Source organism: Poecilia reticulata, linkage group LG21 (genome assembly GCF_000633615.1).
Source record: "Poecilia reticulata strain Guanapo linkage group LG21, Guppy_female_1.0+MT, whole genome shotgun sequence".
Taxonomy (NCBI): Eukaryota; Metazoa; Chordata; class Actinopteri; order Cyprinodontiformes; family Poeciliidae; genus Poecilia; species Poecilia reticulata.
This window is the reverse complement of record NC_024351.1, coordinates 8,927,791-8,944,644: the sequence shown is the minus strand read 5'-3', so window position 1 is coordinate 8,944,644 and position 16,854 is coordinate 8,927,791. Positions and strand designations below refer to the sequence as shown.

General features: G+C 41.0%; 1 protein-coding gene across 9 annotated transcripts in view; it reads left to right on the top strand.

Moving 5' to 3' along the window:
* Positions 1-16,854, top strand: part of syne1a (spectrin repeat containing, nuclear envelope 1a) — a 146,447-nt gene that overhangs the window by 113,182 nt on the left and 16,411 nt on the right. For all 9 annotated transcript variants that reach the window (XM_017302163.1, XM_017302170.1, XM_017302166.1 and 6 more), the window contains 31 exons: positions 1,435-1,626; positions 2,143-2,274; positions 2,385-2,485; positions 2,884-3,034; positions 3,589-3,717; positions 3,839-4,012; positions 4,145-4,360; positions 4,461-4,562; positions 4,639-4,758; positions 4,843-5,043; positions 5,134-5,307; positions 5,426-5,557; positions 6,255-6,451; positions 6,728-6,860; positions 6,963-7,145; positions 7,251-7,400; positions 7,490-7,666; positions 7,763-7,918; positions 8,000-8,155; positions 8,251-8,421; positions 8,507-8,640; positions 8,721-8,925; positions 10,140-10,322; positions 10,435-10,581; positions 10,690-10,844; positions 11,932-12,079; positions 12,514-12,608; positions 12,693-12,927; positions 13,135-13,329; positions 14,496-14,621; positions 15,625-15,780. In XM_017302163.1, coding sequence (XP_017157652.1) covers positions 1,435-1,626; positions 2,143-2,274; positions 2,385-2,485; positions 2,884-3,034; positions 3,589-3,717; positions 3,839-4,012; positions 4,145-4,360; positions 4,461-4,562; positions 4,639-4,758; positions 4,843-5,043; positions 5,134-5,307; positions 5,426-5,557; positions 6,255-6,451; positions 6,728-6,860; positions 6,963-7,145; positions 7,251-7,400; positions 7,490-7,666; positions 7,763-7,918; positions 8,000-8,155; positions 8,251-8,421; positions 8,507-8,640; positions 8,721-8,925; positions 10,140-10,322; positions 10,435-10,581; positions 10,690-10,844; positions 11,932-12,079; positions 12,514-12,608; positions 12,693-12,927; positions 13,135-13,329; positions 14,496-14,621; positions 15,625-15,780 — 4,926 coding nt within the window. The remainder of the gene's footprint in view (positions 1-1,434; positions 1,627-2,142; positions 2,275-2,384; positions 2,486-2,883; positions 3,035-3,588; positions 3,718-3,838; positions 4,013-4,144; positions 4,361-4,460; positions 4,563-4,638; positions 4,759-4,842; positions 5,044-5,133; positions 5,308-5,425; positions 5,558-6,254; positions 6,452-6,727; positions 6,861-6,962; positions 7,146-7,250; positions 7,401-7,489; positions 7,667-7,762; positions 7,919-7,999; positions 8,156-8,250; positions 8,422-8,506; positions 8,641-8,720; positions 8,926-10,139; positions 10,323-10,434; positions 10,582-10,689; positions 10,845-11,931; positions 12,080-12,513; positions 12,609-12,692; positions 12,928-13,134; positions 13,330-14,495; positions 14,622-15,624; positions 15,781-16,854) is intronic.

Sequence of the window (16,854 nt, the reverse complement as noted above, 5' to 3'; positions counted from 1 at the left end):
TATATATAAAAAGAGCCCAGTCTGCCTTTAATTAAAATGTTTAAATTTCTACTTAAGATTTGACCAGGATTGTTACTTTTATGCACATGGGAATCAGCAGTCCCTCTGTCTCTAACAATCGCTTTAGAAAAATACAATTTATTAACGAGTCGAGACTGTGAGAAACTGAGCAGCGGTGAAAGGAAGCAGCTGAAAGTCTACACATAATCAGTGAATTTTTTACCTGACTTATTTTGACAATGAACACACAAAAAGTAAAATCAAATGTAACTTTAGCATTTCTCTATCTAAAAAACTTTGTCAGTATGTCTGTCTGCAGAGATACTGTTTGGTATGAGGAGAAAACCTTCCTCTTGCACTTTTGCAAGATCTGTTTATGTCAAGAAAACAAATTTCTCTTTCTAATTGCCAATCTGAAGTTCCATTTGAACAACCTCATGTTATGGTGCCTTTTTAATTTTAAGAGAGATTCCAAATTTTTATTTTTTTTTATGTGTGGCAGAAAAGTGTAAATATTGCTTTTCTACCTACTTTCTACACTTAAAAGAATAATTGTGATTTACTGATTTTTCCTACTTTTTAAGTTTTCCAACTGTCTTGTGAATCGTTGCATCTCTTATAAAGATTGATTATGGGTTCTTTAGCAAAATATTCAGCAAAATTGTGTTATTTTTCTGGAGTTAGACCTTCTCTCTTTTCTCAATGGCGCTTAATCCACAAATGTTAAGGTTTTGCATATTGTACAAGTATAATGCATGATTCTATTGTGGGTTTTAACAAAACCAAAGCTGTTCTGCAGCTGAGGCAAAAGAAATCAGCATTTTGAAGTGTGTTTGTCGCAGCTGAGAAAGATTAAGCTGATTATAGCTCACAAATATCTCCTGCGGTGCTCCGTTCCAAAAGTACAAAAACGTCCAGCTTCAGAATAAATCTACTTTGATTGTTTGACATTGAATATTACAAGATAGAAGTGTAAAGAAATATGTTGGAGGGCGACAGCTAAACAGTACATTTATGTAGTTATATAGCAATATACATGTTTTATTGATTCTCATTGTCTATTAATTAAGAATAAATGTTGCTCATTCGTATATGAACAACGGTCTGTTCTATTAAATAATTTCAGCTGATCTTGTCATGGTTTAATACTGAAATAATTTATTCATTTTGAACCTTTGAGTTCTCAGTTTTTTTGCTTCACTGGCGTCAGAACATTACATAACGCGTACAAATTTATAAATATATATTTTATAGTCAAATGTCCTATAAAAATTATCTTTACAGTGTTCTAGTCATTTTAATTTCTGGAGTAATAAACGATGGACTGTTTTGTCACATTTTCTCGTCTTGATGATTAAATAGTAGGCTTTTAAAAACAAACAATGCCTACGCAGAGTGTTACCATTTTCTCAACTGCAGCTCTTGTCCTTTCAGAATATGCTCTTTGAGATCGAGCAGAAAGTTTCCTACCTCTCAGAGCTGTCCGTCCACAGCGAAAGCTTGTTGCTGGAGGGTCGCGCCGAAACCAAGGAAGAGGCGGAGCAGCTGAGCCTCAAACTGCACTCCCTCAAAGACAGCCTGCTGGAGCTGCAGCAGATGCTGCAGGACAAACAGGTTGATATACAGGTGAGATCAGAAACCATATATTCTGCTTGGCTTTCTTTCCTCCTCCCGCTTGTGGCTTATTTCTGATGCTTTGCAGCTGCACACTGAGCTGGGTCACACAGTCAATGGTCGTATTGTTAAAACAGCTCCAAAGGTCATTCATTCTTCTCAGACAAGTCCACTGTTTCCCTCTGTAGAACAGCAGCAGCCTATGTTTCACAGTGTCACTCAAACAAAAGGATGCTATCTCATCACATGCAAACACAAAATGCAAAGCATCAGGTCTGTTTCTCTCCTTTGTTTGAGGAAAAACAAGATTTCTTCAAAAAAAAAAAAATCATTCCTACATGAGAATAAGGCACCCTTCTTATTCCCTAACCAGTAATTTACCACCCAATAATAACAAAGTAATCTTTTTTTGTTTGCTTTTTATTTAACTGTGCCAGTGGCATTTCTCCTGCCACTAAAATGACAGCGTTTACAATTTGAGACTGTTTTTGTGAAACGTATTTATATCTCTACTATCTTTTTTTTTAGGGATCATTACAGGAGCAGGAGGACAGTGAGCCAGACTCCTCTCTGTCGCAGAGTCCAAATGTCCAGGATTGGTTGTCTCAGGCCCGCTCAACACGCTGCCAGCAGCACCACGACAATCTGCTGAGACAGAAGGTAAAGCAATCTCTGTGGATTTTATTTCACACTGATCAAGCCTCATATTTTTGAAACCTCTTGAACATTGAATTAATAATAGAAGTAAAATTAACCCTGATATGTTTCAGGAGCTGCAGGAGCAAGTGGAGGAGCAGAGGAAGCTGCTGCAGTGTGTAGCCAGCGTCGGGGAAGAGTTACTCAGTCAACATGGGACAACTAATGGGGACAGGTGCTTCGATTTATATCTGTATCCATGCTGTTCTTAAACACTACAGTTGGGTGTTAAGCTAACTACTGTTAGCTAACCACTGTTATCTTAACAATAGTTAGTTTAACATTGTTAAGCTGTAATTATTGTTAGGTTCACTTAAGCCAACTACTTATCTTAGGTGTTAAGCTAAGTACCGTAGTTATATGTGTGTTTAGCTATAACATTGATTCAATGTTTAAATCCTGGTAAAGATGTGTAAAAAGCCATAAAGCATTAACATGTACATTGCTTTTAGTTGACACCAGCCACATTTTTAAAAAGTAATTATAAGATGTTAGATTATACAACAGTGTAATCTGCCTTATTGTGATGCAGAGGAGACATGTTAGTATTTTATAGAAACCTTCTTCCCACAGTGAAGAGGCTGTCCCTGGCGGAGTCCTGCTGGAGTCTGAAAGCTTTTCTCCTCTGGACCAACTGAGACAAAGATGGGAAAACCTGAATAAAGATCAGAGCACAAAGCTGCAGCTCTCCCTCAACACCCTGGAAAAAGACCAGCTCAGTCCGGTACGCACGTCAAGTACTGAGGGTCCCCGTTTTCTGTGGTATTTTGAAAAAAGGGATGATGGCATATTAGGGCCAGACAGAAATTTTTTTTTTTTTTCTAAAATTACAAGAATAATGTGATGTAACTAGTGGAATAAATGTACACTATTAACAGGAGAAAGTCGTAAAATTACTAGAAAGAAAGTTGTTTTCATGAGAACAAAGCTTTCTGATAGTTATCAAGGTCTGATGTGACCAGCTTTCTTTGATATAGACTCCCTCTTTTACAAAATAGTTTTTCTGTTGATATTCTTTTAACTCAACATAAAATTATGAAGGATGTCCTTATTTAATTTTTTTATGTTTTTTTGTAGATATTATAAAATTACTACTTCATTCTCCTACATTAAGACTTTACTCTAGGATTATTTTGACTTCATTGTCATACTACTTTTTTTCTTGCAATATTATGACTTTATTCTCATAATTTGTTAGGGTTATTTTTTAGCCTGGCCCTAATACTCATTAGTAAAAAGTGACCTGTTTTTTTATTAAAATTGTGTCTCGGTGTCCAGGTTCTTCACCGGTCCCGTCTGTCCAGTCCAAACGTAGTTATGAGGAGCGAGGCTCCCGACCAGGACCCTGGGTCTCCCAGATCGTTGTTTGAAACCTGCTGCCAAACTCTAGAAAGAATTAAAGAAGAGGTAAACCTCTAATATTTCAATTAAAAAAAAATCTCTTTTCACTTCAAATCGCTTCAGATATTTCCTGTCTTTAATGAGAAAATAAAAGCCTTCACATAGTCTTATTTATTCTTCGCCACAGGCAGCAGGTGGTGACGGTAAGCTCGCAGCATTGTTAGGATCAGAAAGAGTGCAGCAGGATCTGTATGCTGCAGTGTCTGCAGCCTCCACCTGGCTGGATTCAGCAGAGAATCAACTGCTTTCTGGTCCCATTCTGCTTTCTGAGGATACAGAGACTCAACTTACAAACCTGGAGGTAAATAAAAGAAAAAAAACAAAAACAAACAGAAAAACACTTTACATCCTATCATATATTTTAGTTTGCACAGGAGACTGCAATAAAAGCACACTCTCTAAATTGAAGAATTTTTTTTAAATTTCTGCTCAGGCTCTGAGCAAGCAGCTAAAAGAGATAACAAGACAGGTGAACCAGAGCAGAGAGCTGCTGGGAGGAGGAGTCGGCCGGCTGTGTGGAGGAGAAGAGCGGGCCCTGATGGAGGACACGTTGGAGGGCCTCCAGGAGCGGATGGGCCTGCTGGACTCCGCTCTTGAACAGCATTGTGAAGGCATGAGAGACGCGCTGCAGGAACACTCTGCTTTCCAGGTCTGTAGCACTGTAAAACTAGAATGCATCTCCTATGTTTTTTTTTTTTTTTTTTTTTTTTGCTAATCTTACTTTATTTTTTTCTTCTTGTGTTTTTCAGAATGAGCTAAGAATGATGTTCACAGCCCTGACTGAAAGCAAACATCACTTACTACAAAAGATGGTTGGAACAACAGACAGACCTGCATCCAAACAGTTAGAGGTACATTCTGATCTACTAATAAAAAAGGACAAGAAAAAAAGGACAGCATGATTTTAATGTCTTATGTATCTTGCAGACATTGTCTGAGGTTGAGGACAGCCTCAGAGAGCTTGAGCAGAAAGTGACAGAGCTGAGGAGCAAAGCAGAAGGACTCAGATCAGACCAAACCTCCAACCAGGAGCTGCTAAAGCTACAAGTAAACCTTATTCTACGTTTTTTTTTATTTCACCTGCACTGTTTTTTACGCTTTAACACCCTGGTGTGTGGTTTTTTTTTTAAGGATGCCTATGAGGAGCTGGTGCTCATGGTGGGCTCCAGGCGCAGCAGCCTGAACCACAGCCTGTCTCTGAAGGCTCAGTATGAAGCTGCGCTCCGTGATCTCACTGACCTGATCGACACCGCTCAGGACAAGATGGCTGCCGACCAGAAGATGACCGTCGCTTCTGTCAGCAAGGTCCAGATGTTGCTCGACAAACACAAAGTAAGGAGAAAACATGTTTCAAACTCTGATTGTTTTTTTTTTTTTTTTTTTTTTGGAGCAGATTTTAAAACAATTTCTTCTTGGATGCAGGAGTTTTTTCAGGGTCTGGAGTGCCACATGATCCTCACCCAGACACTTTATGGAAAAGTGTCCAGTCTGGTTGCACAGAGGGAAAGCCAAGCCCTGGAGGAGACCATGACTTTAGCTCACAATGTGCTGAAACAAGCACACAGGAGGGGAGTGGAGCTGGAGGGCATTTTGGAGGTGAGAGTAATTTTTAGAAGCAGCTACGCCTTTAGCTGCTTCTTACTGGCCATGGGCCAGTAACTGTAAAGATGTCATAAAATATCTTTCTGCCTTTTCTCCTGTTTCCATATTTTAGTCCTGGAGCAGACTCATGGGAGATTATAAGGCTTTGTGCAGACAGTTGGAGGCGGTAGAGTGTAGCATCCCCACTGTGGGTCTTGTTGAGGAGACGGAGGAGAGGCTTCTTGAGAGAATCAGTCTCTATCAGGTAAGCTTGTTTTATACACAATAACACAAACACTCACAATCTTAAAACTAAATATGACTCTTTAGAGAGAGGTCTGCAACCTGTGGCTCTTCAGACCTTCCAAAGTATCTCTTAATAATAACCTTAGCTAAAAATGATAAAGAGACTGCTAATATTTTAAAATATAGATATTGTAACAAATGTTAGTTGCAGCAGTTTTCTCATTTTTAATGGATTCCAAAACATGAATGACACTAAAAGTCACAGTAAAAAATTTTTAAATCTATTTTTCTTGTAATTTTGGGCAAAAACCCAAAATCTTACAAAGTATTTTTGATCTAGTGCTAATATTTAAGTACAATTTGAAGATAAAACTAACTTACAAGTAGTTTTTCTGAAATGTAGTAGCTTGCTTGCTAATAATTCCATAATATTGATTAAAAAAAATACCAGTATCTTGCCGAAAAGTTACTTGTACGTTAGTTTAGTCAAGTATTCGAAGATATTTTTACAAGATAAACTAGACAAAAAATACCAGGTAGAAATTTTGTGTTTTTTGTAGTGTAGGTTGGAAACTTTCTGCTTTTAAAAATAGATTTTCCACCAATATCAACATTGTGCAGTACAGATGAACATGTATCAGTCTTAAGATCAAAAATGATCCCTGGTGCAGGAGAACCTAATAGCCATTTAACTGACTTGTTTGCTGGGTTTGTAGCGTCTGAAGGCGAGCCTCACAGAGCATCAGCCCCAGCTGTACCAGGTTCTGGAGGAGGGAAAGAGGCTTCTCCTGTCCGTCAGCTGCTCAGACCTGGAGAACCAGCTCACACAGCTGGGCGAACACTGGCTCTCCTCCACCACGAAGGTCAACAAAGAACTGCACCGTCTCGACTCGACGCTCAAGCACTGGAGCAGGTCTGGATCTGTTGTCACAGATTTTTATTCCTTTGGGGGGTTTTTCAGTGATCCTTTGAAATGTTTTGAGTTTTGTCACTTTACCACACAAACTTCACTGTATTTTACTGGATTTTATGTAGAAAGCTTTTTTTCCCATCCACATTTAGGCACCAGGATGTAATCGTTTATCAAGTACCAACCCAAATATTTGGAGCTGTAACATGCAAAGTTCAAGGTATCCAACTAAAGGTGATGAATGTTCCCTCAAGTCCTGTTTTTATTTTTACCTTAAAGGTACCAGAGTGAATCAGCAGAGCTGAGGCACTGGCTGCAGTCTGCCCTCGACAGGCTGGAGTTCTGGACGACCCAGTCAGTGACGGTCCCTCAGGAGCTGGAGACGGTCAGAGACCACCTCTCTGCCTTCCTGGTCAGTTAGGTTCTCACACCAACACCAAAAATGCACAACTCGTTCTGGTACGTTTAATTAATCTGCCTGAGCTCCGTTTTGGATATTCCTCGACTCTTGCAGGAGTTTTCAAAAGAGGTGGATGCCAAGTCGTCGTTGCGGTCGTCCGTGCTGAGCACAGGAAACCAGCTTATGCGGCTGAAAAGAGTGGACACCGCTGGCCTGAGGACGGCCATGGGCCAGGTGGACACCCAGTGGGCCGAGCTGCTCACTCGTATCCCAGTGGTGCAAGAGAAACTGCATCAGGTCTGAGAATAGTTTGTGTGCTGATTTCTATATATATTCCAAGTTAATTACACTGTTTTTTGGGGGGTTTTGCACTCCTATCAACTCTCACCTTTTGTCTTTTAGTTGCAAATGGAAAAGCTTGCATCTAGACACGCTATCACAGAACTGATGAGCTGGATCACCCTGATGGAGACCATCATAGAGGAAGATCAGGATAAGATAACGGGAGCTGTCGGTTCAGACATGGTCCAGAACTTCTTACAGAAGTACAAGGTACAGAGAGCAACCTGTGTTCCCGCCTTCAGCACTTAAACTGGTTTACGTCTTTTACCATCTCACAGTGTCTCATCTTTATCTTGCAGGGCTTTGGAATAGATCTGACCTGCAAGCAGCTGACTGTCGACTTTGTGAACCAGTCGGTGTTGCAGATCAGCAGTCAGGACGTAGAAGGAAAGCGCAGTGACAAGACAGACTTTGCTGAGAAGTTGGGAGCTATGAACAGACGATGGCAGATACTGCAGGGGCTCATCGCTGAAAAGGTAGAGTGACATTTTTGAATGAGAAGACTATTCTGATCTGGACCTCCTCATATGTCACCTCTAAGTTGTGAAAGGCTTTTTGGGATTGTGTTTCAGATTCAGATATTGGAAGGACTTTTGGAAAGTTGGTTAGAGCACGAGAATGGAGTTCAGGCTTTGAAAACATGGCTCACACTTCAGGAGGAGAAATTAAAGAAGAAACCGCGGATAGAGGACGTAGCATCGGTGCAGAACGCACTCAAAGACTGTCAGGTTGGTGCACTGTGCTCCTGTTGTAGCACATCTAATGTACTTTTAAAAGTATTCGTTTTAGAAACTGATCATTGTAAACAGGAGTGGGAGCAATTAGTGAAAGAAAGAGAAAAGGATGTAGAGAAAGCGGAGGAAAGAGGAAACGCTCTGATCCAGGATAAGAAAGGAGACGCCTGTTCCGTTGTGAAGGAATCCCTTAAAGGACTGAACCAGTCCTGGGCTCATTTGGACCACATGGTGAGCTTCTTTTATATTATTTTGTCTCATTTGGTCATTTCCTTAATTTTACCACACATATATAAATGTTGTCCTTTTTGTTTTTCCCATGCCAGATTAGTCAGATAAAGGTGAATTTGCGGTCAGTTCTGGAGCAGTGGATTCTGTACCGACGAGCTTCAGAGGAGATTAGTGGTTACCTGATGGAGGGGAGGTACTCTGTGTCCAGGCTGCACCTCCTGAATGGGTCATTAGAGGCAGTGCAGCAGCAGGTGGAAAGTCTAGAGGTGAGGATGGCAGAAATTTCGCTGCTCTTTTTCTGAAGAAGTGAGACGTCTCTTTTTAAAATCTTTTTCTATGTCTGCATCGCAGAATTTGCAAGAGGAGATGGATAAACAGGAGAGCAGTTTGAGAAAGTTCGGCTCCATAACACACCAGCTGCTGACCGAGAGTCACCCATCTGTGGCCGAAACGCTCAGCAGAGCCCTCCAGGATGTTAACGCCAGGTAGTTATGAGAAATACCTACGTGGATCATTTTAGGGCTAGACCGTAGCTGATGTCAGCTCTTTTTATTCTCTGCTTAAGGTGGAATCATCTACTGGAGCAGATCTCCGAGCAGCTGAGGAGCAGCAAGTCCCTGCTGGGTCTGTGGCAGCGCTACAGGTCTGCTTACAGCCAATGTGTCAAGGCGGTTCAGAAGCAGGAAGAACGTGCAGATCATCTGCTGAGGAGCGCCACCGACAGAGAGATCACAGAGGAGGAGAGCAGCGCCTGGATAAAGGACTGCAACGTAAGTCAGGCAACAACAATACAGAATCCAAGTTACAGCTGCACAAACACAGCAGGATGCTTAGTTTCAAAAATGTATTGATTGGTGTGCATTTGTTTTCAGCTCACTTTACTCTGTTCCTAAATAAACTCAAGTATCTTACAGATGTGTTTAATTTAACCTAAATGTTAATCCAGCTGTTCTACGCAGGCCTCAGGTGTTTGTTAGAGGAAAGTTAAGATGTCGTTGGAAGGGTTTAAGGGTTAGTTGAAATAAAAAAAACAAAAAATGTTGAACTACTGGAAAAGTAACACTGCACAACTGTAAACACAGTGGTGGCACCATCATGCTGTGGGAATACAAGACTGCGGTGGATGTTTCCATTCAAGCTTTTCTAAATGTACAACCAGAGATATTTCTCAAAAGTCTTACAGCAAAAGGAAGTTCTACCACTTGAAACCAAATTCATGCCACATTTTCAAATTTTTGTTAGTAAAATCAATAGAAACCACGCAACAATACCCTTCCGCTTCTCAACAGTGTGCTTTTGTTGGTCTATAGCATAAAATTGTCATATACAACACTGAATGCGTGCTTGGAATGTAGCTAAATGTGGAAAAAGTTTCAGGTGTATAAAAAGAGTTTCGCAAAGAAATCAAAGTGTGAGACCAAGACGTTTTTCTCTTGCTCACTCGCTCCTCTGTAAAGAATCGGCATGACGCTCGTCAAAAGTCCTGTCGGCTCCCTGCTGCTCTGCACAAAGATTCTGCTCCTGCAAATGAAAACCAAATTGCGGCCTGTTCTTTTGCGCCGCTTGAACGTAAACTCTCTGCCCGGTCGGCACAAAAGCCCTTTCAGAGGAAAGCCGTAAAGAGAAAGACGAGCCTGTGATTTACACTACAGGGATCCCCGAGCGTCATGCTGGGCGTGTCAGGGTGTAATGTCACAGTCTTAATTGTTTGAGCAGACTGTCTGAGAGAGGATCACTGATGCACACTGTTGCTAGACAAAGTGGCAAAGAATTTAATGCTGTCGCAGCGGCTTTTTAAAACTGTCTCTTTCTTTGCTGTTTGCCAATATTTGACAGAATATATCATTGTATGTGCTTTTTTGTCATACTTAGCTTAAAAAATCTATATATATTTGAGTTGTGAGATCCTTCTCCCATCAAATTTTTGCAAGCTTACACATTAAAACACTGCCACTGTTTGTTTTTTTCTATTATTTTATGGCAGGATTGCCTCAACGACCAAGACTCGGTGCAGCAGTCCTTCCAGCAGCTGCAGGCGTTAGAGGAGCAGCTGAAGAGCCAAGTCGACGTCTCCTCCTCTGCGTCACTCAAATCTGACCATCTGCAGCTCGCTCATCGCCTGGCAGCACTAGAGCACGCCCTCAACAGGCAGAAAGAAGTACTGCAGGTCGGTTAGCAGGGATTGTCTGGAGAGTTTGTTGACCCCTGATATGTGGGGGGTGGGTTAAAAAGCTGCAATCTTATTGTGTTTTATTCACCATGTGTCGGTCTGCTCACAGTGCGACTCCCAAGCCTGCGAGGGCTTCAGAGAGCAGCTGGACGCATTGATATGTAAGGCGAAAGAGGCGGAAGAGGTGCTGCAGGAGTCTGACCCAGTTGGTTCACCGGACCTCACTGTGGTGCAAACATGCATAGAAAGACTCAAGGTACAAACACTCCTGTCACAGCTAGAATTTATACAGTGTTTGTCTATATTGTTGTGTTATTATTTATTCAGTTTTTTTTTTTTTTTAAATGATCAATGTTTTACATAGGCACAGCTCCTGAAGCTGAGCAGCCTGTCTCCAGACCTGGAGCGTGTCAATGAGTTGGTGTACCGACTACCGGTCAGTGACAGAGATGTTAAACGGGTTCAGAGTCTCAACAGAGCCTGGACCGCTCACTCTGCTCACCTCACAGAGAGGTTCAGGTAACCAAAACATTTGATGTCACATTAGTTTTCTGCAGCTTTAGAAACATACATTTGTTTTATACTTAAGCCAAAGATCAGGTTTTCAGGATTTTATGGGCTTTGTGACTTGTTTCACTTTTCCAGCTTTTTTTTTTTGTCCATTACCAGACATGTTTTTTTATTTATTTAGTTACCTAGCTTTGACTTGGCAGTCATGCAAAACAGACCAGATGGCAAATAAGTCGGGTCATGTTTCAGGTATTTGCTTTATTCTAGGACTTTAATAGAAACATCCCTCATTGTCCCTCATATAGGAAATTAATGTGTAACAGCAACAAGGTGAAAAGCAAATGGAAGCATTCAGATTCACATGAAGGTACTACTTAGAACAGGAGTCACCAACTCCAGTCCTCAAAGGCTACCATCCTGCAACTTTTAGATTCACCTCTGCTCCAAAATGTCTGAATTTCCTCACCAGCATTCATTCCTCTCTGCAATAGGCTGGAAATGAGCAGTTTATTTGATCCAGGTGTGTTTGAGCAGAGACACATCTAAAAGGACGGTAGCCCTCGAGGACTGGAATTGGTGACCCCTGACTTAGAATAAGTTGTAGGTGACAGATGACATTTTTATGCTTTGTACTTCTTCTCTTGTCCTCCACTTTCCCTAGTTTGTTGTTTGTGATGACTTTGTCCTTCTTTTACTTGGTGATTTATTTATTTGTTTGTTTTTTTATATGGTATGGACTACTTTTTTTGTCTCAAAATAAATATTTTCTTACCTATTTAAAAAAAACACTGCATAATATGCTCTCAAGGTTAGATGCCAGGAGTGAACATAAAATCAGTTGTTTTTTTTTTTTTGGTTTTTTTTTTTAACTAGGCGTAAAATCAAAATTTTTAAGATCTCAAAAAAAAACATCCAACAAACCATAGATGTAGATCATGATAAATGTTTACGGTTTACAAAAGTTGACTGGAAACAAAGTAGAGAAAAACGAGAGTTGGTTTAACACTCGGCACTATAATTCCCAACAAATTCACAGACTGGTAAAATAAACGGTTCATTTTAATTTAAGTGTGTTTGTCCTTTCTGTTGTCTCCAGTAAACTGCAGTCGGTGTTGCTGCAGCAGCAGAGTTTCCTCCAGAAATGCGAAGCCTGGATGGATTTCCTCTCTCAGACTGAGCAGAAACTGGCTGCAGAGATTTCAGGAAACTACCAGAGTCTGCTGGAGCAGCAGAGGGACCACGAGGTTGGACATTTCTAGTTTTCTTCAACGTTTTTCTTTTTTTTATTATTATTTTTTATTTTTTTGTCACATTACAACAACAGACTTGCAATGTATTCAATTGGGATTTTATGTTAAGCTCTGTATGGGTTTGGTGTCTGTTTGTATTCAGCGAAGATCTGTGAACATCTCTTTTTAAGTCTTGCCACATCTCAGTTAGATTTCGCTCCTCACTTTGTCTATAATCACACATGGCATTTTACACAGATAATAAAAAGTAAAAATCAATTTTAATGTTATTATTAGAACAACAATCAAAGACACAGTGTAGCACTTATTACTAGAAGCATGATAAAATTTCCCCTCCTAATATAATTTTAAAACATTCAAGGTGTATAAATACTTTTATAAGCTGCTGTATTGTGTTCAGTACTTTAACAATATTCCCGAACTTGCAGTTGTTCCAGGCAGAGATGTTCAGCAGACAGCAGATCCTTTACTCCATCATCAGCGACGGCCATCGGCTGCTGGACTTGGGTCAAGTGGATGACAGGTCGATGCCACAAACATCATTTATAATTTTCCACTCGTGGAGCGAAATCTCACATTACGGTTGTCACTCTTCGTCCTGAAACAGCGATGACTTTAGCGTGAAACTGGCTCTGCTGAGCAACCAGTGGCAGTGTGTGGTGCGGCGGGCTCAGCAGCGGAGAGGCATCATTGACAGTCTGGTGCGACAGTGGCAGAACTACCAGGAGACGTCGGAGAAGCTGCGGCGGTGGCTGCAGGAAGTGACTCGCGATCCAGACGTACATCAGCCAGGAGAACCGGTGGCCCTGCAGGAGGCCCGAAGCCTGCTGGGTCAGATACAGGTACGTCACTGACTGAAGTTGTACTTTTTTTTTTTTTTAAACGTCTGCAGCAGTTTGCATTTTTGAAATACAGCAGAAACGTCAATTAACTCCACAGAGAAATGCAGATCAGATCTAAACCCTAAGCTTTTATCTCGTCTCCAACCTTAGAGTCCCTTAGTAAACCTGAACCTTCTCTGCCCTCTGTCTCTGTCCCCGCTCCTCCAGCTTAGGGAGCGAGTGCTTCAGAGGCAGCAAGGCGTCTACATCCTGACGGTGGAGGCCGGCAGGAGCCTGCTGCTGTCGGCTGACGTCAGGGCGGAGTCCACTCTGCAGACGGAGCTCATGGAGATCCACGACAGGTGGAAGCACGCCCACGACCGCCTAAATGAGCAGAAGAAGGAGCTGCATGGCTTGCTTAAGGTCTGGATTCGCAAATGAAAAACAGTGACGCTTCATTCTGCTTGATGATATGTTTATAGAATACAAAATACCAGTCGGACAGGTTACGCAGTCGCTGAGCTGTGTGTCCAACATCCTTCAGTGAATCAGTGAATAAACTGATTCACTGTCATCGTTATTTCACAAACTATACACAAGTGAAAATGGAACAGGAACAAGAAAAAACCTTGTACAAACCTGCCCGCTTCTCAATTATAACAACATACATTTTTATGTCCGAATACATTAAGTTAACAATTAAGTTACAGACAATATATCATTCTCCGAAATATATGAGTTTTTTTTTCTTTTTCCATGGAGTATATTGAATTGATTGATGGATAATTCTTTCCTCATCTAAACTGCTCCATTTGGTTTACTCCATTCACCGAAATGCACATTTGTTTTAGTTTGAAGGTGCAGTTACACCTCCGAGATCAATGAGCCTGCCTCGTTTTTCTTACTATTTACTTGAGCTTTGCACAGAAAGTGCATTTGTGCACCAGTGAAACAGTTATCATGTTGACGCTTTTTAAATTCGGAAGCCTGATTTCTGCAAATAGCTCAGTGTGTCGTCTCTCCATTTGGTTCAGCCATGTAGGTTTTACACATTTCAGTCCAGGTGAGAACAACCAATTGTGTCCAAGTGTCAACCATCTGACTCAATAATCCCACTAAGAAATTATGGAAGAAACTTGTTTATGACTACAAAACTGTGTAGTTTCTCTGCAGCTTTCCAAGTGAACAGGATCAATATTCATGCCAGTAATGAGTGTATTTAATCTTCTCACTGGAGACGTATAACAAACTAATTAATTGTTTTTAACTGGGATTGTTGATTTAGGGTTTTTGAGCTGAATCTCTAAGCGTGTTTGTTTAATTCCTCATTTGGACTACTTTAAAAATAGCCACAGACTAATCTATTTGGAGTAGAATTACCTTCTTTTGTTATTTAACCCTCTTAATTCCCCACTTTGTTTGCTGCAATAGTCCCCGCATCACTCTTTTCAGGGACGCATTTGCTTGCAGCGTAGTTTGTCGATGCTGCTGACAAAGTAGCAGGAATAATTCATAACATCTCTGAGCGTCCTGCAGTTTGTGTGGATGTCGGTTTTCTGCTCTAATTCTTGCGGTGGGTGTTTGTGCAGAACTGGGAGCTGTGCGAGAAGGGCATCGACGTGTCGCTGGAGAAGCTGCGGGCCTTTAAGAGAAAGCTGTCGGCGGCGCTCCCGGAGCATCATGAGGAACTGCACTCCGAGCAAATCAGGTGCAAGGTGAGGACTCGTTTTCTCCATCTCTCAATTTATAGTTGCATTTTCTTCTTTCGTCTCTCTTTTTCCTTCAATAATCACATGTTTACACACAAACCTTCAGACTCAGACTTGTCCTCTTGTTACCTCTGTAATCCGATGCGCCGCCTGGACAGACAGATAAACAGACAATGCAGAAAAAAACTTTATCCATCTGTTAGCAATCATGTGACCTTGCATGTGTTTAATGAGATTACTTTTATTTTTGATTAGTGACCTTGCATTTCTAATCCGTAACACGTTTAAAAGACATTTTTGTATGTAAAATATATGTTTTTTGTTTTTTTTAATCTGCTCTTGCAAATTTATTTCTGTAAAAATCAATGATGTTCAGCTCTTGTTCAGCCGGTGGTTAGCATCTGCAGTTATGTTTGATGCACAGCACGTCCTCAGCTCCTCAGGGGAGGAGGAGGAGGAGGAGGAGGAAGGGTGTGTGTGCAGCAGCACATAGCATCAGCTGAGGAGAGAAAGAGAGAGAGAGAGAGGGAGAGAGAGAGGGGGCGGGGGCGGGGAGGAAGAAAGGGAGTGATTGCGTGAGCAGGAGAGAGAAGGAAAGAGAGAGCATCCCTGGTTCTGTGGGGGTGAATGTGCGCTTCCTTTTGTGCGTGTGTTACGTAATGGAGACATTCTCCAGGTCCACAAATGATTACAGCGCAGCAGAGCCGTCAGTGACGAGGGAGGAGGAGGAGGACGTACAAGGTTAGAAGGCTCTGTTTGCCGTGTCCTGCTTTCGCAATCGAATGTAGAGATTTAATTTCAACTCGAGGTTAGACGCTACTGTGCAAAAATCTAAATAACTCGTCCGTTTGCTGTTTCGCTGGTTTGACGTCGCTTCTGGTTTTGCTACGGCTGAGACTCTTTGCTTTGGGTGGATTCTGGCTGCCGATGATGGATGAATAAATCTACAAAACACAGGAAGGTCTCCAGCAACGGCTTTGCTTCTCTGTTTTTTCTGCCGTGGAATCAGGAGCTGGAGAGCAGCGTGGAGGGATGGACTGATGACCTTACTTCCTTGTTCAGGCTGAGGGATTCCTTGGAGGGTTTGGTCAGCACTGATGATGTCACAGTCTTACAGGAACGCCTGCAACTGCTGTGGCGTCAGTGGGAGGAGGTTTGCCACCAGGTAGGATGCGCACAACAAACATTTAGTCTGCCCAGTTAATAAGCTTTTAGTAGCTTTAATTAATTTCTATTTTGGGATGTTCTTAATTAAAGCGACTTATTAAGCAAAGTAGAACTAAAATCTTAAATAAATGAATGGATTTTGAGAGGGATTTCGAACGAATCAAGTGAGAAGGGTGCAATAGTTGAAAGCTTAGGAACTCTTACTGCAAAAGGTGAATCGCTTACAGTATCTAAAATCAAAAGAAAAGCTAAGAGAATTGAAATAATGTGACTATATTTAAATGATTGTAAGAAACAATTCAAATCTGGAAAAAAAAATCTTGACTAATTTTAATTTCAGTTATCTAAAGGCATTGTTCCAAAGACAACACAGGAGTGAATTTGTAAAAACATCTGCCGAATTTGGTATGAGCATCAGATGGGGCAACACATAATGAAGTTGTTTTTAGAAAAAAAACATTTATACATCTGTGAAACCATTAAACCATTAAAACATCTTATAAATGGTTCTTTTCTATAACCCCTTCAAGCCTCCAGCAGTTTTCATTTTTGGCCAAAGATAACACCTGATAATTAAATAATGACCACCATATGAAGCCAGCTACAACTTATAGATATGTGTTGTGCACCAAAATCACAATCTCAAACTCTTGTCGTGATTCAAGGACTTATAGATCTCCTTTTGATTCTCATAAAGGTGAAATAAAATGGTTTTAAGATTGGCGTAGTCAGAGGGAAGCATATAAAAGTGAAAAAAAAAGGTTCTAAAATTGACCCTTGAGGAACTCCACAATTAACTGCTCAAGAGGAGAAATGTTTCAAAGATTAAACCATGTAACGTTATGAGTTGTTTCACTGTCTGCTGTTCCTGTCTGCCTGCATGGTGTAAAGGTTGAATATGTATAAGTCTGAGTTGTTTCATTAGCAAATACGATCTGTAAGAGAAACGTTTTTAACTTCCTCAGTTGTGTTCACTGTTAGCTGCTGATTTACATCTAAATTATCTCTGCAGAGAATCCAACTTTGAGCATTTGGTTACATTAAATTGGACTTTTCCTCTAGTCCTCCAAAT